This window comes from Lynx rufus, unplaced genomic scaffold (assembly GCF_022079265.1).
Source record: "Lynx rufus isolate CCGP_SWC_20201006 ecotype Redwood Valley unplaced genomic scaffold, mLynRuf1.p SCAF_8, whole genome shotgun sequence".
NCBI classification, from domain to species: domain Eukaryota; kingdom Metazoa; phylum Chordata; class Mammalia; order Carnivora; family Felidae; genus Lynx; species Lynx rufus.
Window position 1 is genome coordinate 45,152,176 of NW_025814896.1, and position 24,526 is coordinate 45,176,701.

Genomic DNA, 24,526 nt, shown 5'->3' on the forward strand with positions numbered 1-24,526 from the left:
ACAGGGATCTCACAAGGTCGGGCTTCTGTTGCTAGTTTTAGGAATCAAGAAAAGAAAGCAATTCAAATGTGAGCTAAAATGTTCCCTTTGTATCGCGTGAGAAATCTAGAGGACAATTTTTGTAAAGGCCTGTAAACGTGGTTTATGTAAGCTTGGACTGAAGATTGCTTTTGACAATGAGATAATCTTAGTTTGAATGAATTTTTGTGTTCTCTTTTGCATATCATAATTAGCAGACATGAATAAAACCCTTTCATGTCCAGCTCTATAACTGAATATTTCATTCATAGAATCCCAACGTTCAGGCAAAGATGACAACAAATTAGCTTTTTTTTCAAGTGGCCAGTTTATGGAAAAGCATTCGAAGGTGAGAATTTAGCAGTTTTACTTCTAGGATGATCGTTCAGGGATTCTTCATACATTAATTTCTCTATTTGACAAAACTTAAGAGCTATTTAAAGAATATTACTTTTCTTGGAAAACTTGGAAACAAAAATTCTTTTATTCTGATAACATGATCTGTTGGAGCTTGTTTCTACATCAGTAGTTCTCAAGCTCAGTTTGTATGAACATCACCTGATCAGAATCAGGTGATCCTGATGGGGATGCTTTTAGATTGTCCACATGGCAATAAACTTATATCCAGAATATATAAAGAACTCATATGGCAATAAAGAGACAAATAATCCAAATAAAATGTGGGCAAAGGATTTGAATAGCCATTTCTCCAACAAAGATATACAAATGGCCAATAAGCTCATGAAATGACACTCGGTCATTAGGAAACTACAAATCAAAACCACAATGAGATACCGTTTCACACTTGCTGGGATGGTTATAATAAAAGAGAAGGACAATAACAAGTGTTGGTGAGGATGTGGAGAAGGTGCCATCTCATACATTGCTGGTGGCATTATAAAATAGTGTGGCCACTTTGGAAAATAATCTGTCATTTTCTCAAAAAGTTAAACATAGAATTACCATTTGACCCAGCAGTTCCACTCCTAGAACTGAAAATACATGTCCACACAAAAACATGTACATGAACATTCATAGCAGCATTATGCATAATAACCAAAAAAGTGGAAACAACCCAAATGTCCATTTGCTTGTTGATGAATGAATAAACAGACAAAAGGTGGTACAGCCATACAATGGAATATTATTAGGAAATCAAAGGGAATGAAGTACTGATGCATGCTATAACATGTTTGAACCTTGAAAACATTACACTAGGTGAAAGCAGCCAGACATCAAGGAGCACTATTATATGATTCCATTTATATGAAAACCTAGAATAAGCAAGTCCCTAGAGACAGAAACTAGATTAGTGGCTGGAGAAAGAGGTAGATGGGGAATAACTAATAAAGGGTATGGGCTTTTTTGCAGGGGTACAGGAGATGAAAATGTTTTGGAATTAGTGGGTGAAGGTGTGCACATTTGTGAATATACTAAAAGCTACCAAATATATATACTCATTTAAGGTTTATTTTTATGGTAGGTGAATTATATCTCAATTAAAAATCCTGATGCTACCATGTACTTAGATAAAGTAGACCAATCTTTTGGGGTCTTTCTAAAAAGCTCCCCATGTGGTTCCAGTGTGCAGTCAAGGTGGTGAAACATTTACCTACATGATGGAAAACAGGATGACCTTTGAGAGATAAAGGCATTAGTTTTTTAAGGTGAGAACTGGCCCTAAAGTTAGATTCTGAGGTAGTAGTCCCTAATATTTATTTCTTCCCCATTGAAAAGGTTTTTTTTTTTCCATTTTTAGTTTTTTGCATTTTCCTTTAAGAACTTGCTTTTGTATATTTTCATTCAACCTATAGCTTCAGGCTAATGGAAAAAGGAAGAGTCAGGGAATATTTGGGCACAGCAGTACCATTTTGAAAACTACGTCTTTACATGATGAGAACAAACTACTGAGAAGTAATGATTCACGCAGACCCCAGTCAGGTCTTTGAATGACCAAAATGGACAAACCCAGTTTAGTCAGGGCTTTGTTTTTTGGAGGTTTTTATTTATTTGTTCCAGCTTTATTGAGATATAATTGACATATACCACTGTGTAAGTTTAAGATGTACACCATTTTGGGGCACCTGGGTGGCTTAGTCAGTTAAGCATCTGACTTCAGCTCAGGTCATGATCTCACAGTTCATGAATTAGAACCCCATATCAGGCTCTCTGCTGTCAGCACAGAGCCCGCTTTGGATATTCCGTTCCCCCCCCCACCCTCCCGCCCCACTCTCTCTGCCCCTCTGTGGCATGTGTGTGTGACCTCTCTCTCTCAAAAATAAATAAACATTAAAAAAAAAAGATGTACACCATGTCGAGTTGATACACTTATATACTGCAAAACAGTTGCCACCATAGCATTAGCTAACACCTCCTTATTGTCACATAATTACCGGTACTTTCTTGTGGTGAAAATGTTTAAGATCCACTCTTTTAGCAACTTTCAAGTATATAATACAATATTGTTAATTATAATCACCATGCTGTCCATTAGATCCCTAGAACTTATTTATCTTATAACTGGAAATTTTGTGCCCTTTGACCGACTTCTTTCCATTTCACTTACCACCTAACCCCTGGTAACCACAGTTCTACCGTTTTTATGTGTTCTCCTTTTTTAGATTCCATATTTTTTTTAATGTTTATTTATTTTTGAGACAGAGAGAGACAGAGCATGAACAGGGGAGGGGCAGAGAGAGAGGGAGACACAGAATCTGAAACAGGCTCCAGGCTCTGAGCCATCAGCCCAGAGCCTGACGCGGGACTCAAACTCACGGACCGTGAGATCATGACCTGAGCTGAAGTCGGACACTTAACCGACCAAGCCACCCAGGCGCCCCTAGATTCCATATTAAGTGATACCGTGTAATATTTGCCTTTCTCTGACTTGGCTTAGCATAATACCTTCACGGTCCACCCATGTTGTTGCAAATGGCAGGGTTTCCTACTTTCTTGTGGCCAAATAATATTCCATTGTATGCATATATACCACATTTTAAAATTCATTCATCTGTTGAAGGAAACTTAAGTTGTTTCCATATTTTGGCTATTGTGAATAATGATACAATGAACATGGGAGTGCAGATATCTGTTCAAGATCCTGTTTTTGTTTCCTTTGGATATACCCCCAAAAGTGGGATTGCTAGGTCATATGGCAATTCTATTTTTACTTTTTTGAGAAACCTGCATACTGTTTTCCATACTGGCTGTAGCAATTTACATTACCACCAACAGTGCATGGGGATTACATTTTTTTTTTTAAAGATTTTGTTTTTAAGTGACCTCTGCACCCAACATAGGGCTTGAGCTCACAACCCTTGAGATCGAGTCACATACTGTACCTACTGAGCCAGCCAGGTGGTCCAGGAGGGTTACTTTTTCTCCACATTCTTGCCAATGCCTGCTATCTCTTGTCTTTTTGATGATAGCCTTCCTAATAGGTGTAAGGGGTATCTCATTGTGGTTTTGACTTTCATCTCCTGATGATTAGTGAAGTTGAGCCTCTTTTCATGTACCTGTTGGCCATTTGTATGTATTCTTTAGAATAAATGTCTATTTAGGTTCTCTGTCCATTTTTAAATTGGGTCCTTTTTCCCCTGTTGAGTTGTATGAGTTCTTTATGTATTTTGGATATTAACCCCTTATCTGATATTCCAGTATATGATTTAAAATACTGTCTCCCAGGGGTGCCTGGGTGGCTCAGTCGGTGAAGCCTCCGACTTCGGCTCAGGTCATGATCTCACGGTCCGTGAGTTCAAGCCCCGCGTCAGGCTCTGTGCTGACAGCTCAGAGCCTGGAGCCTGCTTCGGATTCTGTGTCTCCCTCTCTCTCTGACCCTCCCCCATTCATGCTCTGTCTCTGTCTCAAAAATAAATAAACATTAAAAAAAAATTTTAAAAAATAAAATAAAATACTTTCTCCCATTGTGTAGATCACCTTTTTATTGTGTTGATTGTTCCTTTTACTGTGCATAAGCTTTTTAGTTTGGTATAGTCTTTCTTAATAATTTTTGTTTTTATTGCTTATTAATATTTGTTTTTATTAGTGATTTTGATGTCATATCCAAAAAATTGTTGCCAAGAACAGTGTCAAGGAGCTTCTTCCCTATGTTTTCTTCTAGGAGTTATACAGTTTCAGGTGTTATGTTTAAGTATTTGATACATTGGGAGTGGTCTGAGATAGGGGTCCAATTTCACTCTTCTGCATGTAGATACCAGTTTTCCCAACAGTGTTTGTTGAAGAGACAATCATTTCTGCATTGAGTACTCTTGGCTCCCTTATTAAATATTAGTTGCCTATAAAGGACCTAAATGTGAGACAGGAAACCATCAAAACCTTAGAGGAGAAAGCAGGAAAAGACCTCTCTGACCTCAGCCGTAGCAATCTCTTACTCGACACATCCCCAAAGGCAAGGGAATTAAAAGCAAAAGTGAATTACTGGGACCTTATGAAGATAAAAAGCTTCTGCACAGCAAAGGAAACAACCAACAAAACTAAAAGACAACCAACGGAATGGGAAAAGATATTTGCAAATGACATATCGGACAAAGGGCTAGTATCTAAAATCTATAAAGAGCTCACCAAACTCCACACCCGAAAAACAAATAACCCAGTGAAGAAATGGGCAGAAAACATGAATAGACACTTCTCCAAAGAAGACATCCAGATGGCCAACAGGCACATGAAAAGATGTTCAGCGTCGCTCCTTATCAGGGAAATACAAATCAAAACCACATTCAGGTATCACCTCACGCCAGTCAGAGTGGCCAAAATGAACAAATCAGGAGACTATAGATGCTGGAGAGGATGTGGAGAAACGGGAACCCTCTTGCACTGTTGGTGGGAATGCAAATTGGTGCAGCCGCTCTGGAAAGCAGTGTGGAGGTTCCTCAGAAAATTAAAAATAGACCTACCCTATGACCCAGCAATAGCACTGCTAGGAATTTACCCAAGGGATACAGGAGTACTGATGCATAGGGGCACTTGTACCCCAATGTTCATAGCAGCACTCTCAACAATAGCCAAATTATGGAAAGCGCCTAAATGTCCATCAACTGATGAATGGATAAAGAAATTGTGGTTTATATACACAATGGAATACTATGTGGCAATGAGAAAAAATGAAATATGGCCTTTTGTAGCAACGTGGATGGAACTGGAGAGTGTGATGCTAAGTGAAATAAGCCATACAGAGAAAGACAGATACCATGTGGTTTCACTCTTATGTGGATCCTGAGAAACTTAACAGGAATCCATGGGGGAGGGGAAGGAAAAAAAAAAAAAAAAGACGTTAGAGTGGGAGAGAGCCAAAGCATAAGAGACTGTTAAAAACTGAGAACAAACTGAGGGTTGATGGGGGGTGGGAGGGAGGGGCGGGTGGGTGATGGGTATTGAGGAGGGCACCTTTTGGGATGAGCACTGGGTGTTGTATGGAAACCAATTTGTCAATAAATTTCATATATAAAAAAATAAAAAAAAAATATTAGTTGCCTGTATATGCAGGTGTTTATTTCTGGGCTCTTGATTCTGTTCCCCTTGCTTTTGTGTCTGTTTTTATCCTGGTATCATACTGTTTTGATTATTACAGCTTTGTAATATGATTTGAAATCAGAAAGTGTGATGCCTCCAGCTTTGTTCTTCTTTCTCAGGATTGCTCTGGCTATTCGGTATCTTTTGTGGCTCAATATACATTTTAGGACTGTTTGTTCTATTTCTGTGAAAAGTGCCATTGGAATTTTGATAGGGATTGCACTGAATCTAGAGATGGCTTTGTGTAGTATGGACATTTTAACAACATTAATTCTAATACTATTGCAAATGGGTTTATTTTCTTTCTTTTTCAGGTATATTATTGTTAGTGTATAGAAATGCAACTGATTTCTGTACATTGGTTTTATATCCTGCAACTTTCCTGCATTTGTTTATCAGTTCTAACGGTTTTTTTGGTGGAGTCTTTAGGATTTTCTCTATATAAGATCATATCATTTTCAAACAGACGGTTTTACTACTTCCTTTCTAATTTACATGCCTTTTATTTCTTTTTCTTGCTTGATTTCTCTGGCAAGGACTTCCAGTTTTATGTTGAATAGGAGTGGCACCCTTGTCCTGTGCCTGATCTTCAAGGAAAAGCTTTTAACCATTCACTGTTGAGTATGATATTAGTTATGGGCTTGTCATAAATGGCCTTTATTTAATTGAAACATTTTTCTACTGTATTCTATTTATTGAGCATTCTTATCATGAAGGGGTGTGATATTTTGTCAGATGCTTTCTCTGCGTCTATTGAGATGATCATATGATTTTTATTTTTCTATTAGTGTGGTGTATCACAATTACTGATTTGTGTATGTTGAACCATCCTTGCCTCACAGGAATAAGTCCTGCTTGATCATGGTGTATGTTCCTTTTAATGTGCTGTTGAATCCAGTTTCCTAATATTTTGTTGAGAATTTCCTATGTGTATTCATCAGGGATATTGGTCTATAGTTTTCTTTTCTTGTAATGTCCTTACCTGGCTATGGTATAAGGGTAATGTTTGGCTCATAAAATGAGTTTGGGAGTATTCCCTCATCTTAATTTTTTGGAAAAGCTTGGGAAGGATCAGTGTCAATTCTTCTTTAAATATTTGGTAGAATTTACCAGTGAAACCATTTGGTCTGGGGCTTTTCTTTGTCAGGAGGTTTTTGATTGCTGATTCAATCTCTTGTTATTGGTCTGTTCATATTTTCTATTTCTTCATGATTCAGTCTAGGTAAGTTGTATGTTTCTAAGAATTTATCCATTTATTCTAGGTTTCCAATTTGTTGCCACACAATTGTTCATAGTAATCCTTATGATCCTTTGTATTTCTTTGTTACCAGTTGTAATGTCTCCTGTTTCATTTCTGTTTTCCTTAATGTTTGTTTGTTTATTTATTTATTTATATAGAGAGAGTGCACATGTGCACACAGGTGGAAAGGGGGCAGGAGAGAGGGAGAGAAAGAGAGAATCCCAAGCAGGATCCACACTGTCAGTGCAGAGTCTGATGTGGGGCTCAAACCCATGAACTGTGAGATCATGAGCTGAGCTGAAATCAAGAGTAGGACACTTAACAAACTGAGCCACCTACGTGCCCCTCATTTCTGACTTTGAGTCCTCTTTTTTTTTCTTAGTCTAGCTGAAGGTTTGTCAATTTTAACTTTTCAAAAATCAACTCTTAGTTTCATTGAAATTTTCTACTGTTTTCTAGCCTATTTCATTTATTTCTGCTCTGATCTTTGTATTTCCTACCTTCTACTAACTTTGGACTTAATTTGATCTCCTTTTCCAAGTTCCTTGAGGTGTAAATTTAATTGTTTATTTGCAATCTTTTTTCTTGATATAGCCATTTATTGCTATAAATCTACCTCCTAGAATGGCTTTTTCAACATCCGATAGGTTTTGGTATATTGTCTTTCCATTTTTGTTTGTTTGAAGATATTTTTTATTTCCTTTTTAACTTGTTCTTTGGAACAACTACATGGTTGTTCAGGAATGTTTCGTTTTGTTTTTTTATTTCTACTTATTTGTGAATTGTCCAAAATGCTACGGACTTTTAGTTTTATAACATGTGGTCAGAAAAGATACTTGGTATGATTTCAGTCTTCTTAAATGTGCTAAGACTTGTTTTGTGAACTAACTTATGATCATCAATCCTGAAGAATGTTCTGTGTGTGCTGGAGAAGAATGTATATTCTGCTGCTGTTGGATGGCATGTTCTGTGCATGTCTGTTAGGTCCATTGGGCTAAAGTATTGTTTAAGTCCAACATTTCCTTGTAGATTTTCTGTCCGGATGTTCCATCCATTTTTGAAAGTGGGGGTGTTGAAGTCCCCTACTGTTATTATTGTCACCTGTTTTCCCCTTCTTATCTTTTAGTATTCACGTAATATGTTTAGGTGGTCTGATGTTGAATTTTCATATATGTATGATTGTTATATCTTCTTGATAAATTGACCCCTTTATCATTTATATAATGACCTTCTTGGTCTCTTGTTACTCTTTTTTGGCATAAAGTCTTTTTGTCTGGTGTAAGTATAGCTACCCCTGGTCTCTCTTGGTTTCCACTTGCATGGAATATCTTTTTCCTTCTTTTCACTTTGAGCCTGAATGTTTTCTTAAAGCTGAAGTGAGTCTCTTTTAGGCAGCATGTAGTTGAGTCTTTCTTACTCATTCAACCACTTTATGTCTTTTGATTGGAGACTACAATTCATTTATATTTCGAGTAATTATTGATAGCTTAAGGACTTACTGATGCATCTTCTTGACTATTTTCTGGCTTTTTTTTTTTTTTTTTGGTAGTATCCTTGTTCCTTTCTTTCTCTCTTGCTGTCTTCCTTTATAAGTTGATGAATTTTTGTAGTGATACACTTAGATTCCCTTTTGTTTGTCTTTTGTGAATCTACCATAGGTTTTTGCTTTGTGGTTACCATGAGACTTACCTAAAATGCCTCCTGGCTCTAGCAGCATATTTTACATTATTAACAACTTAACTTTGATCATATGTAACACTTTACCCTTTAACTCCCCCACTTTATGTTTTTTTTTTTTAATTTTTTTTTTCAACGTTTATTTATTTTTGGGACAGAGAGAGACAGAGCATGAACGGGGGAGGGGCAGAGAGAGAGGGAGACACAGAATCGGAAACAGGCTCCAGGCTCTGAGCCATCAGCCCAGAGCCCGACGCGGGGCTCGAACTCCCGGACCGCGAGATCGTGACCTGGCTGAAGTCGGACGCTTAACCGACTGCGCCACCCAGGCGCCCCTCCCACTTTATGTTTTTGATATCACAGCTTACCTCTTTTTACATTGTGTACTCATTTTTTTTTAATTGAAGTATAGTTGACACACATTACATTAGTTTCAGGTGTGCAACATAATGATTGGATAAGTCTGTATGTTATGCTATGGTGACAGCAAGTGTAATTATCATCTGTCACCATACTATGGTATCATAATACCATTGACTATATATTCCCTGGCTGTACCTTTTATCCCTATGTCTAAATCATTCCATAACTGGAAGCCTGTACCTCCCACTCCCCTTCACCCATTTTGTTCATTACCCCCACTCTGGCAACCATCAGTTTGTTGTCTGTATTTATGGGTCTGTTTTTGCTTTTTTTTGTTTATTCATTTATCTTGTTTTTTAGATTCCACATTTAAGTGAAATTGTACAGTATTTATCTTTGTCTGTCTGACTTATTTCACTTAGCATAATATAATCTCTAGTTTCATCCATGTCACAGATGGCAAGATCTCATTCTTTGTTATGGCGGAGTAATATTCCATTGTATATATATACCATATATTCTTTATCCATTTGTCTATTGATGGACACTCAGGTTTCTTCCATACCTTGGCTGTTATAAATAATGCTGTAATAAACGTAGTGATGCATTCATCTTTTTGAATTAGTGTTTTCATTTTCTTTGGGTAAATGCCCAGTAGTGGAATTACTGGATCATATGGTATTTCTGTTTTTCATTTTTTGAGGAACCTCCATACTGTTTTCCTTGGTGGCTGTACCAATCTGCACTTCTGTCAACAGTGCACGAGGGCTCCTTTTTCTCCACATCCTCACTGACACTTGTTATTTCTTCTTTTTTTTTAATTTTAATTTTTTATTTTTTTAAATTTACATCCAAATTAGCATATGGTGCAACAATGATTTCAGGAGTAGATTCCTTAGTGCCCCTTACCCATTTAGCCCATCCCCCCTCCCGCAACCCCTCCAGTAACCCTCAGTTTGTTCTCCATATTTATGAGTCTCTTCTGTTTTGTCCCCCTATTTTTACTTGTCTTTTTGATTCTAGCCATTCTGACAGGTATAAAGTGATAGTTCACTATGGTTTTGATTTGCTGTTCCCTGATGACTAGTGAGGTTGGACATCTTTTCATGTGTCTGTTTGCCAGCTGTATGTGTGTATATTGTATATTCGTTAATAAATTATTAGAGCTATAGTTAGTTTTAATACTTTCTCCTTTAACCTTTTTACTGGAGTTAAATGGTTCACATTCCACTATATTACAGTATGAGTATTCTGAATTTGACAACATACTTACTTTTACCAGTGTGTTGTTTATTTCCATATGGTTTCATGCAACTAATTCGTGTTCGTTTCAGCTTTGAAGAACTCCTTTCAGTATTGTTATAAAGCAGGTCTAGTGGTGAACTCCCTCATGTTTTGTCCATCTGAATAAGTCTCCTTTTAGCCTTCATTTCTGAAGGACAGCTTTGAAGGTAAAGTATTCTGGTTGGCAGTTTTTTTTTTTCTTTCAGCACTTTTAATATATCATCTCCCTCTCCCCTGGCTGTAAGGCTTTTGCTAAGAAGTCCTCTGGTAGCTTTATGGGGGTTTCCTTGTAAGTTATAAGCTTTTTATCTCTTGCTACATCTTTGTCTTTGAATTTTGAGAGGTTTATTATGGATATCCAAATCTTTACTCAAATTTGGCATGTTTTCAGCCATCACTTCTTAAAAAATCTTTCTGTCCCTCTCCCTCTTTCTCCTTCTAGAACTGAAGTGATTTGCTAATTGGTCCCTTTAATGATATCCTACAGATTATATAGGCTTTCCTTTTTTCTTTCATTCTTTTTTCTTTGTTTTTCTCTGAACTGATAATTTCAGAGATCCTGTCTTCAATCTCATGGGTTCTTTCCTCTCCTTCGCCAAGTCTGGTGCTGATGATCTCTGTTGCATATTTTCTTTTCTTTGTTTCATTCTCCAGCTCTAGAGTTTATTTGGTTCTTTTCTATGATTTCTGTCTCTTTGTTAAACTTCTTATTTTGTTTGTGTATCATTTTCCTGACTTCATTGAATTCTCTTTTTGTGTTTTGTTTTCTTTTTTTGCTGCTCTTTGAGCTTCCTTAAAACAGCTATTTTGAATTCTTTATCTGGTAAGGTAGAGACCTCCATGTCTTTGAGTTTGGTTCAGGAAAATTATTGTGATCCTTTGGTGATGTCACTTTCTTGATTTTCTCATGTTTCTTGGAGTTTTGCATTACTGTTTTCACATTTGAAGTAGTGGTTACCTCCTCCAGTGTTTGCTTTCTTCAGAGGAGACATACCTCTGTCAGCCCTGCTAGAGATCCTGAGGGGTTCTTAGATCTTCTATGGATACATCTGCTCCACCCATCTTGCTCCCTTTTGTGGCACATTTCTTAAGTTTGTATGCATTTTCTGGATCTTGCAAAGTACCAGTCTTGAGTGCTGACAGTCTTTCTTTTACTTTGCCAAAGGTAGCAGCTCAAGTTTGTCGTCTCTCTCTGGCCACAGATATGACTGCTTTTCTGTGGTCCTCACCAGCCATCTGCTAATGTCTACTCATGGTGCTGTCAGGAGCATGCACAGGAACTGGCCACGGGGTGGGATGACATGTGGGTGAGGCACAAGGGGAGCTGGGAGTGCTTGTGAGCCAGTTGAGGGGTTTTGCAGGAAGGGTGTTCCCAGAAGTTTGTGGGCAGGCTTCTTGATGGAATTCACAGTGCAGTTAGGAACCATGTCTCTTTATTGCCCTCCAAGAGTACTATTTGCTGCTCTCCCCAGCCTCTTTCTGCCCCCAACCCACCCCAGTCATGGAGCTCCCGATTAAGTACTCTGGATGAGGTGAAAGAGAAATGAGCCCCTTTGGAAGCATCCCACACAGCTGGGGAGGCTGGGTGCTTACTCACACTTACTCCCTTTTTCTCACTGGATAAACCATGGGCCAAGGAAGATCTTTAATGCCCCTAAGCTGTGCCTCATTGGGGGATGGGTGACATGGGTAAGGTCAAACTGTTCCTCTTTTTCACTCCGACACATCCAAACTCATACTTTTTTTGCTTCAGTGGAGTCCTGGAACTTCTCTGGAAATTGTGCTTTTACAAAGACTCTCTCCTCTGTAAGTGATTGTCTAAGTCCCTATTCTCCAAGGGCTTCTGGACCATGGCCAAGATGGGCTGGAGCCAGTTCGCAGTTCACAGGGTTCACAGTGAACACCGAGGTCTGTCTGCCTATTTCCTCATGCACAGTGGGCAAGACTCTTCCAGGTCCCTGGGGTATGGTGCTGGATCCCAGAGCTCCCTCAAAGGCCCTTTTGTTCATGGATGGATGCCAAGTGTTTGCTGTTGAGCTTGGGGACAAAAATGATGGACATCCTTATGCCACTATGATGGTGACATCACTCTGGAGAAGGCTTTTAATTCTTTGGTTTTAAGGTGCCAGTTTCAACCCAAATAATTTGTTTTGTTGTTGTTGTTGTTGTTTTTAATATGATTTATTGTCAAGTTAGCTAAGATACAGTGTATACAGTGTGCTCTTGGCCTCAGGAGTAGATTCCCATGATTCATCACTTACATGCAACACCAGTGCTCATCCCAACAAGTGCCCTCCTCCATGCCCATCACCCACCCAGCACCTCCCTGTCAACCCTTAGTTTGTTCTCTGTATTTAAGAGTCTATTATGGGGGCGCCTGGGTGGCTCAGTCGGTTGAGCGTCCGACTTCGGCTCAGGTCACGATCTCACGGTCCGTGAGTTCGAGCCCCGCGTCAGGCTCTGGGCTGATGGCTCAGAGCCTGGATCCTGCTTCCTATTCTGTGTCTCCCTCTCTCTCTGCCCCTCCCCCGTTCATGCTCTGTCTCTCTCTGTCCCAAAAATAAATAAACGTTAAAAAAAAATAATAATAAATAAATAAATAAATAAATAAATAAAAAGAGTCTCTTATGATTTGTCTCCCTCTCTGTTTGAAACTATTTTTTCCCCCTTCCCTTCCCCTATGGTCTTCTGTTAAGCTTCTCAAGATCCACATATGAGTGAAAGCATATGGTATCTGTCTTTCTCTGCCTGACTTATTTCACTTAGCATAGCACTCTCCAGCTCCATCCACATTGCTGCAAATGGCCAGATTTCATTCTTTCTCATCGCCAAGTAGTATTCCACTGTATATATAAACCACATCTTTTTCATCCATTCATCAGTTGATGGACATTTGGGCTCTTTCCATACTTTGGCTCTTGCTGATTTGTGTTAGGGCTTGTGAAGAGCAGCTGCAGCAACTACCCCCACATTCTTTCCCTCTCTAGTCACATGTCACACATTTGCAGTGCATGTAAACATCAGAGCAAAGTTTCAGGCTGAAAACTGCAGTCCCAACCCTGCAAGGATCCTTCGGTGTCTCTAAAGAGGCAAATGGAGTCCAGCCCAGTTTCTGAGAGGCCATGTTATATCAGACATCAGACATTTCATGTTCTGTGGAGATTAGACCATGGACCTCGATCTTTAAATGGAAGGGCAGAAGCAGGACTCTCACAAGGAGGAAGCCAGCCTAGGATCTGGGAGCACATCCCTAGTCTCTACTGAGCCATATCTGGTGTCTTAAGCTTTTCTGAGTTCAAGATTAGTGCTGTTACTCCCTGCCCACCTGCTTCCTGGACCCTTCTCCCAACCACCTGGACTTCCTTCTGCTGGCCCTGCAGGCAGTGGTATATGGGAACTAGTTCATTCTGGCTTACAAGAGCCAAGTGTTAAATCTTCAAGAACTTTTTTTTTTTTTTTAATTTTTTTTTCAACGTTTATTTATTTATTTTTTTGGGACAGAGAGAGACAGAGCATGAACGGGGGAGGGGCAGAGAGAGAGGGAGACACAGAATCGGAAACAGGCTCCAGGCTCTGAGCCATCAGCCCGGAGCCCGACGCGGGGCTCGAACTCCCGGACCGCGAGATCGTGACCTGGCTGAAGTCGGACGCTTAACCGACTGCGCCACCCAGGCGCCCCTTCAAGAACTTTTTAAACTGGTTGTTAAACACAGGCATTATTAAAAATTAAATTATATAAACTTGCAATGTAATAAGTTACACTAAAAAACAAAGTTAATAACTACTCAACACTCACCACTTCCTAATTATTTTATTATCTTTGGTCTTGATATTACTTATGTCTAGGGTCTCTCTGGTAGAAATACTATATAATAGTGGCTACTGAGCATCTTTTCCCAACTTCCTGTTCAGTGACATCACATTGGTGGCTTAAAATTGGCCACAATGGAGGCGGGGGTTGGGGGGGGACGGTGCCTGGGTGGCTCAGTTGGTTAAGCATCCAGCTCTTGATTTCAGCTTAGGTCGTGATCTCACAGTTGAGAATTCGAGCTCCACATCAGGCTCTACAATGATAGTGTGGAGCCTGCCTGGGATTCTCTCTCTCTGCCCCTCCCCATCTCTCTCTCTCTCCCCCTCTCAAAAGAAAGAGAGAGAGAGATAGGAAGGAAGGAAGGAAGGAAGGAAGGAAGGAAGGAAGGAAGGAAGAGAAAACATTTTAAAAATTGGCCACCATGGGAATATTTGCACCACAGAGATTGGCAAATGATAAATTGGGGCTTTTGCCCCCGATTGCTAATTGAGAATTTACGAGCAGCACAGCATGTTTGTGTGTGACTACAATTGACTAGAGTTAACAGAACAGAGTGCATCAAGTCTGTCCCTTTCCACACCAGCCCATGGTGGTTACAGGCCATGTGCATAGAATACCTGGGAGCTATGGTTGTGCCATGTAGGAAACTCTAGACTAAAGGTTTTTAACTGTGCAGCTTTCTTTGGCTTGATAGCTACTTTCGAGGAGTTTTAAGTTCACTTTGCTGCAAGTTGCCTTTCATAACTTTATCCTGGCTTACCTTGACATCTGGTGTTTACTCCAAACTGAGATTTCAGGGAAGGGTGGTTGGAGGCCAAGGGCGGCTCCTAGAGACAGATGGGCAGAACGTCTGCTTTGGCATCATCCACAGCATGGACAGCAGTGGTCCGAGTAGGCGCCACTGACCTGCAGGTGGGCAGAGCCTGCCAGCTCAGCCCTGCCGTTGGCATCAGGCAGAGGAGATCAAAGCTGGCAGTGGTCACAGTAAGGGCACCCTCCCTCTGAAGTACTGTCACCCAAAAGGGATGAGTGACCATAGGGCTTTTTAGAAGCAAGCATGAATGGTACAGTGCACACATGTCTCTAATGGACTTGCTTGTGAAGAGAAGGCCACTGCACATTGGAGTTTCTAGCAGTCAGAGCTTAATGTATCATCGTATATATCCTCACAGGAAAAACAAAAACAATAAACAAAACTTTCAGTTTTTCTCCCTTCGTATGAGATAATTGAAGACACCTTTGTGGTGGAAAGTAACCTCTGTCACCTGGAGGATTGATAGCAGTCAATAATCAATGGCTTTTCATGGTTCAAGTAAAGAAAGTTCGCTGAATCTATTTTTCCAGAAAACACACACTCACAAAGATGCATTTGAATACTCCCACAAATTCATATTTGAGAATGGTGTTTATCAAATCTGACTAGTTATTTGAAAGAAACTCAAAGGAAAGAGAAGACATTTCCACAATATGTCCTTGCTCGGTCGTGGTTCATAATTGTGAACTTTTGTGAATTTTCACAACCCGGGATGAATGATGGGAATATAACAGGTTGTAGAATTGGAGAACGTTACATCTTTGTTCCTAATGGCAAAACATGTTTTTTCTCATTTTCATCAGAATGTGTGATCCATGCCATTTGAAATCAAATTCCAAACACAATGAGCCATTAGTGTAATAGCTCATTACTAACAGCAGTCTTATAAATAATACATTCTTATCATGCACATGCAGCTCGCCGTGAAGCCAGCAAAAGGTATTTTAGGCCATCGAAGTTTCGTTGCGCCAGCGTGGCTGTAGATTAGAAGGACATCTCCATGTGAACCAAGATGGATGCCAATTTTCCCTGCCGAGAGTGAGGCTGGCCGTCTCTTTCTGCACATATGGTAGATGGATTGGTTAATCAGCGTCTGCTGAGTCTTGGGCCTAAAATTACAGAGAAGCCAGACAACTGTGGCTACGCAGCCTTTGTTCATGAGTGCAAACAAGACAAACAATCACTTGTTATTTGGGAAAAAAATTAAAATGTTTATTTTGGACTTTTATTAAAGTGTCGATGGCTTTATAAGACAGCTGTGTAAATCCAGCCTTGTACAGCTAGTATCATTGTGGGGGGGGGCGGCTCTAAAGAAAGGAGTATGCATGGAAAAATTAATTTTTAAGAATTTCTCTTGTATTTCAGCATTAGGGAGAAAACAAAGGCAGTCACATTTATTTTTCAAACACATGTTTGAAAACAAATGACTTTCAACTAGAAGACACATTTGAGAACAAATAGTTTAATGCCTAATTTTTTCTGTGCGTCATGTAGAAGACTGAGCATTGTTGTAGCTTAATTTCGTGCTTCAGTAGGTTAAAATATTAACCATTTTCTCTGACTGACATTTATGGGAAGATGCTACATTCTTGGGACTAGGGAATGCCTATGATGAGTTCTTCTGCTTCCTGCCTGGAATGGTTGTCTCAAGAAATACAGCCTAAGTGCTTGAAGGGTAGGACCTAATAATGCTGGTTTCTACAAGACCTGTCAGTCTCATCAGTCAACCAGAATTTGCTTAAAACCCACATTATAGTTAATAGGAGGAGTTATTTATGTACAATTTAGTTTTCTCTTTTTTCTAATTTTATTGAGATATAATTGATACATAACATTGTATAAGTTTAAGACGTAAAACATGGCAATTTGATATATATATATGTTTATGTATGTGTGTGTATGTGTGTGTGTGTATATATATATATATATATATATATAAAACAATAATTATCATAGAAGGATTAGTTAAGTAAAGAACTATGCATTCTCTCTTGTTTTCTTTTAAAATTTTAAATGCTTTTCTTGCAGGGAAGTATGACATTCAGAATTATTGAAGGGACCTCGTAAAGAATTTCAGTCACATATATCTGTCAAAGCAGACTGTGATAGAATTAAATTTCTTTAATTTGTATCAGTACCAATAATAGGTGCAGATCAGCTAATTACTCATTAGGAGATAACTTGTTTTCTCAGGGCACCTGGGTGGCTTAGTCAGTTAAGGGGCTTACTTCTGCTCAGGTCATGATCTCGCAGTTAGTTTGTGGGTTTGAGCCCTGTATTGGGCTCTGTGCTGACAACTCAGAGCCTGGAGCCTGCTTTGGATTCCGTGTCTCCCTTTCTCTCTGCCCCTCCCCTACTCGTGCTGTCTCTCTCTCAAAAACTGAATAAACATTTTAAAGAATTTTGTAAAAAGGAGATAACTTGTTTTCTCGACTCATAACACTTCTAATACCAAATATGTAGGGTTTTGCTTACACCAACCAATTTTTCATCTCCCTAGATACTAAGTGGGTGTCCTATAATTCAATTCTGACATTATGTGGAGTTGGTGTGGACCTCACGGGGTAAGGTCTCAGACCCGCAAAACTGTCTCCACTTCAGATGCCAGTCACAAGTCCCGGGGTGTCACCTGGATTTCTAACTGTCTGGCTATTAATTAGGGGTTCCCACACCCCCTTCCTTGGGGTCAGTAATTTGCTAGAATGGCTCAAAGAACTCAGGGAAAGACTTTACTTACTATTTCCAGTTTGTTATAAAGGATACAGCTCAGGAACAGCCAGATGGAAGAGACGCATACAGCAAGGTGCAGGGGAAAGAGCCCTGAGTTTCTATGTCATCTCTGGGCATGTCAACTCCCAGCACTTCTATGTGTTCACCAGCTCAGAAACTCCTGATTCCCATTGTGTAGGGGTTTTTATGGCGGTTCCCTTAATGATTGATTATATATACCATTGGCCATTGGTGACTGAACTCAATCTGGAGCCACTGTCCCCTCTCCAGAGGTCAGAGGGTGGGACTGAAAGTTCCAACCCTGTAATCAATCACATACTTGTTTTTTCTGACAATCAGCTCCTGGTCTCCAGGAGCCACCTCATTAGCATAAACAGGTGTTACTGAAAGGAGCTTATTAGGAAAACCAAAAGACCCTTCTCTCAGGAAATTACAAGTGTTTTAGGGGCTTTGTGCCAGGAACCAGGGATGAAGACCAAATATGTATTTCTTGTTATATCATATTGTCACACTTATCTTCCCATCTGTATACTCCTTATCAGAGGTCTAAAATCATGAGACCAAGGTTCAGAACTAGTTATCTGTTAGGATGCTAGGAGGCGATGTATTTGCAAATCAGACCCACACGGTGAACCAGTGTTGCAAGTTTACCTCACTTAAACATCCCTACCAAACCTCTGGCCTCGAGTCTCCTCCCCATGAGACCATCCAGCCAAATAAATGAATAAATTCAAGAAAATCAAAGTTCCAGTCTGATAAAGAGTAGGTGACCATGAACATCTCTAAATCAAGGGTCAATTGGATGCACACTGGAACAATGGCTAATCTTACCAAGACTGTGCATTGTGGAGGGGAAGAAAGTGGACAGGAAGGCTGGGCTTGCAGTGGCATAATAAAAAGGATATGGGGCAGGTTGGGGGCACTCCCTGGGCAAAGAGGGTACATGTTCTTTCCCTCAAGAACTCTAGCAACTTCCTGAAGTTACGTATCCATTCTACAATTGTCCACAGTGGTCATTCATTGGACGTTTTTTGGAGCACATTGTGGGGGCCATGTATTGTTCTAGACACTAGAGCTTCTAAAGAAAGATACTTCTCGCTTCCTTAAATATTTCAAAGTGCCTGCCAAGTTACCGACTGTCCCGACATGCTGTGGGCTCATGGCAGTTTCATGATGAGAATTCATTTGCAGTCTGATAGAGTAATGAGATGTTTTGGATGTTTCAGGTGGAAGGTGTAGCTGTCGGGTTCATGAGTGTGTGCTCAAGAGTGAACATGCAGCTTCTGCATGAGTGCTTTGACTTGGGGCCCTTCCATGGACTCTGTGTTCCACATCCTGATGATGTTCTGCAACCACCTCCAGAGCTAAGCACTGAAGGAAGTGAAGGTACAGTGGCTATCACAGGAACGGGTCAGGAATTAAATCCATGCCTTCTACACAACTGTGCCTTTTGATGAGTGATGGGACTAGATGGCTTCTTTGATATCTCCTTTTCCAGTCCCCTTTAAGGTATGGTTCCCATGGTTAATGAAATCCAGTGCACATATCTGTGAGCACAGATGGTCGGAAGTGCACAGGTATAGTTTGACATGATGGCCCTATAGCTTAAGGTTCCCTAAATTCAGAATGTTCGTTGTGAAATAATTGGTAGTATTTCAGCATTTTACACACACACACACACACACACACACCAAAATATAATGTTTTTTTCAAGTCAATAACTTGAGAAGTTCCATATGCTTTTAAGTTTTAATCCCACCCATCAGTGCTTTTGTGTTTGTGTCTTTGACAAACTATTATATATTATGGGTCTATTGCAAGTAGTCATTTTTAACTTGCTTAAATTATTTCTAGCCATATGATTTAATTTTTTTAACGTTTATTTATTTTTGAGACAGAAACAGAGCATGAGTGGGGGAGGGGCAGAGAGAGAGACACAGAATCTGAAGCAGGGTCCAGGCTCTGAGCTATCAGCACAGAGCCCGGCGCGGGGTTGAACTCACACATCGCAAGATCATGACATGAGCCAAAGTCAGACGCTTAACCGACTGGGCCACTTGGGCGCCCCAAGCCATATGATTTAAAATGATTTTAAAATATTGTTGTATCAAGTTGTTCACGAAGTAAAGTTAAATAATCTCAGACTTCGGTATTTTGATGAGGTCTTGCTGCATCTTTGGGTATCTTTGCAGGTAAAGTGTTTCCATTCTTAAATCAGATAGATGCAGAGTATATTAATTCATTTCTCTAAGCCTGGGTTTCTTCCTTTGTAAAATAGGAATAATATTAATACTTTCCACATAGGTGAGTTGTGAAGTTTCACAGAGATTACTCATGTCAAGGGCTTTACTCTGTCTTGAGCAGACTCAGTGCTCAGTAAATGTTGACCATCATTGTTAGTGATAGTTATTTCTTTGCAACTGGACATTCACCTAGTTGAGTCTTCCAAGATTAAAATCAGGGCATTTTGAATTGCTCTGCTTTGTCATGTCTGAAAGATGATACTAAGATTGTTTAAAAATAGGAAGAAGAACACACTGGGTGGTGGCAAAGGACTTGTCAGTGTACAACAATGGCAGTTGTCTCTCTGGCTAATCTTTTGCCCTCAATGGGAAACCAAGCACATGGATGTATGGAGCTTATCTGAATGTTCACACTCATTACAGAGAACTTACAGAGCCACAGATGGAGAGGTGTTTCCTCTTTGTACTGACAACAACACTCTTCCCAAAAGAAAGATTTGAGGCCATTATTTTTTAATAGTGAAGGCTGGCTTGCCTGTGCTTCTCAGCAAAGAGATACTGGAGTGTTCTGATGAACTTTGCTGCATGAGACAATGCTGAACCATAAGTTGTCTGTCACTTTCAAGTGCATAAATTCTTCTCAAAGGCAGCATTAAATAGGCTTTATAGCTCCATTTTTTCATTTATAAAATGGAGATATAAGTAGTATCTAACCTAAAAAGTTGTTGGGAGGATTAAATGTTAGAATCTACATTATGTGCTTAGCTCAGTGCCAAGCAGAGTAAATCCTCAAAAAAATTTGTTGTTTTTATGTCTGCCTGTGACTATTATTGTTATAAAAAACAGGTTAAAAAGATAAAGTCCTTTCCAGTGTTTTCCTGAATAGCCCTAAGGCTACCGATATTCTATACATAGAATGAATGAAAAATTCTTATTTTAGAAAGTTTATGGGGAGAACAAAATTTAAAATTTAGGCTGAACCCCAGACTTTATTTTTTTAAATATTTATTTATTTTTGACAGAGAGAGAGAGAGAGAGAGAGAGAGACAAAAAGCGTGAGTGGGGGAGGGGCAGAGAGAGAGGGAGACACAGAATCTAAAGCAGGCTCCAGGGTCTGAGCTGTCAGCACAGAGCTGGATGCAGGGTTTGACCCCACAAACCGCAAGATCATGACCTCTGCCGAAGTCAGACGCTTAACCGACTGAGCCACCCAGGTGCCCCAAACCCTGGACTTTAAAACATACACCATAAAGCCCACAGAGAGATGGAAGCTAAAGGAAGTCCTACTCCTCTCTACCACCTTTAATATTTTTACTTAAATTTATTTATCTAAAAGAAAGAGGAAAACTTCTCTTGTTATCTTCTGCACCTTGTTTATTTTTGAAAATCCAGCTTTATGTTCACTGATACAAAGATGATTATGAAATTGTCATCAGGGAGCATTATTATAGGCTTCCAAGTAACTCAGGGATGGATTCACAAATCATCAGCAGCTTATTATATGTAAGAAAAGAGTCATCAACACATTTTGCTGCCATCATCCTTCAACAACAACAAAGAATGAGGCTCCAGAGAAAATTCTAAATGTGCTATGATCTATAGTGTTCATTGTTTTTCTGATGAAAGTCTCAAGTTAAAAGAAATATAATTTCTCTAAAATATGAACTAAAATTCTTGTTTCAAATGAGCACACATCATTGTGCCTTATATGTCGTATTTTGTTTAGTACTTTTTACTTTTCAAAGGATTGTCAAATATATTATCTCATTTTATCCCCATAACTTGACATAGGAGACTAGGATGGGTGACAGTGTTTCCTTTTTATACCTGTCCAAGCTCATGCAAGGTTTTAAAGCTCATCAGGGGCAGATGGACCCAGAACCCAGCCCTAGCTCACTCTCCTTGGCAAGGTGTCTTTTTATCTTGGATGGCTTTGACTGTAAACTCCAATGGTGTGTCTACGACACTGGATACATGATCAGTTTTCTTCACTTTAACACATTATGTAATGAGTTATCACTTTAATGAGTTCTCAGTGGCCCATCCATTTACCTCAGGGGTGTGTGTGTGTGTGTGTGTGTGTGTGTGCATGTGTGTGTGATTATGCTCTGGACAACTTCCATGTGCTGCAGTCTTCACCTGTGTGTCTGTAGGATTTGCCAGAACTGTGGGAGGCCACTCTGCCCCATGAAAGAGGCAGGCTGGAAGTGCCAGGAAATTAGCACTCCTGGAGCAGCTTCTGCCTCCCTGTCTTACATCCCTACCTCCTGTACCTCTTTTCTCATTCAACTTCCAAGTAAATAATTATACTGGAATCCTTGACTCAAGGTCTGCTTCTGAGGGAATCCACACCAGGACACCACTTGTCTAGTCTTTTCCCACCAGCTGTGGAAACATTTATTTTTATACAACTGCCAGGAGTTGGGGTATAAATACCCCAGTTCTCTCATTTCTCAGGTGGGATAACTCTGAGACGTTAGTTTTATACTGTTTCCCAGAGTTGTTCCATGGGATTCAGTTCCAGCATTCCACAGTGGTAATCTGTGTAATGACATGTGTTTACTAACTGCCTTTTCTTCCCTTTCTCTCTTCCTTACCACCCTACTGGTGCTTCCTGGAATCAACTCCCCAAATAAAGCACTTGTTCTCAAATCCTTGACCCAAGGTCTACTCTTTCCCCACCAGCTGTGAAACTTGCAGTATCACACCAACCTCAACCCTTCTCAGCAGATTAACGTCAAGTCTCAACATTCTTAAGTTAGTATAGTGGCCCTCCCTGTTTAGAGGCTTACATACATTATAATCAGCCTCCCAGTCCTTACTTCAGCAGTATCACAAGTTTCTGTTGGTTCTGAAAAGCTTAACCATGCACATTCGATTTGCATTTTACTTGAATAGCCTGTATATGTGTCCATTTCTCAGCTGCTCATTTTGCTTGTATAACCTATTACACGTACTTGTAAATTTTGGTTTTTATGTACTAAACCTTGGGACTAAACTGGGACCATAGGAACAAAGTCTAAGGATGCAGATTTTCTCCCAATATGAGGAAACTCTAGTAAAAGTTTGTTTGTTTACTGAAAATCATAGTTTAGGAGTAGCAAGCTCCCCCAATATTGGACGCATTCATAAAGAAACAGTCATAGGTGTTTACAAAAAGGTTTTCTTCTTGTGTGAGAAACTGTACTAAATGAAATTTAAGATTCCCCCCAAATGCTAATAAGACTCTCTGAAAGCTTAGTGAGCATGCATTAGGACGTTGTATATGCCTGATAGCTTACATGTATTTTCTTTCAGTAACAATAAAATGGCTCAAAACAATATTATTTTCCAGTTGGCCCCACCACTGGCCCTGCCCAGCATTTGAAAATCAAGCTGTGTCTTTTATTCACTACATCGTTACAGTAAAAACTTTGGATCAGGATTGAGGTGGCAGTCTTCTTGGTGACGCATAAAGCAAAATAGGGCACAGCCTGCATTTCCACAGCTGTATTGGCATTGCCACATTTACTAGTTAAAATTAAAAAATAAATAAATAAATAAGCAGAAGGCCAAACTTTTGTTTGTCATGTAGGCTGGTGTGACCTGGGGAGCAGGAGTCTCTGTTTTGAAAGAACCCTTATGAGAGACGCCCGGCTGGCTCAAGTGGAAGAGCATGTGACTCTTGATCTCAGTGTTGTTAAGTTTGAGCTCCACCTTGGGTGTATAGATTGCTTTTAAAAAATGAAATTTTGAAAAAAAATTAAAGAACCCTTGCGAGGTTCAGATCTGTGAATCTCATTATGCACCCAGGGCCCACTGGACCAAATCTCTGTGGAACTGATATGCTCTTGGCAGGGAGAAACTTAGTTGTATATAGCAGATTTGTGGCCTTTCAAAAGAATAATCTGTGTAGCCCCTTGTAACCAAACCACCCAGCAAGAGTGTTGCCTACTTTATATTTAAAAGGCCCTTCAAAATATGATTTTCATAACATCTGCATATAAAACATAGCAATGTTGTCTTAAGTTTTTTGTTGTTGCTATTAAGTAGGCTCCATGCCTAGCATAGAGCTCAATGCTGAGCTTGAACTCATGACCCTGAGATCAAGAGTCAGATGCTTAGCTGACTAAGCCACCCAGGCACCTCACCTTTTAAATGTTTTAAAAATATTTAGGAAATGCTAGGAAATGTTTCTTTATGTCTTTTAAAAAATATTTTTTAATTTATTTATTTTGAGAGAGAGCATACACGTGTGCACACAAGTGGGGGAAGGGCAGAGAGAAGAGGATACAGAATCCCAAGCAGGCTCTGGGCCATCAGTGCACAGCCTGATGCTGGGCTTGAACTCACAAACCATGAGATCATGACCTGAGCCGAGATCAAGAATTGAACACTTAGCTGACTGTACCATTCAGGCATCCCTGTTTCTTTATGTCTTATTTAAATTTCTTTTCATTAGACTTACCTGAGATTCTCTCTTTAGGAGGAGGAAATACCTGAAACCAGTTTCCAGTGCCAAAGCTAAGAAACAATGGCTAAATCAAATCTTCATGGTGTATCAAATAGCCTTTTAGCTTCTCTTCCTAATGTTCCATTTCATATGCTTGGGTTGCCTTCTATTTTACTTTATTTTTCTTTTAACATGGATTCCAAAAATGGATGAAACACTTATGTTTAGAGCATAGCAGTATTCCTGCCAAAATATTTGCATTATATATTTCAGAACAGTATTTAAACACCCAATACATTCTGTAGTTATTTAGTGACCCACTAGGACTGTATTAGTTTGCTGGGGCTGTCCTAACAAAGTACCACAGACTGGGGATCTTAAACAT

At 39.6% G+C, this 24,526-nt stretch overlaps 1 protein-coding gene across 1 annotated transcript in view; it reads left to right on the forward strand.

Moving 5' to 3' along the window:
- The window catches only part of CFAP61 (cilia and flagella associated protein 61), a 270,944-nt gene that overhangs the window by 31,006 nt on the left and 215,412 nt on the right, over positions 1-24,526 (forward strand). The window contains exon 7 of the mRNA XM_047067515.1: positions 18,693-18,852. Coding sequence (XP_046923471.1) covers positions 18,693-18,852 — 160 coding nt within the window. The remainder of the gene's footprint in view (positions 1-18,692; positions 18,853-24,526) is intronic.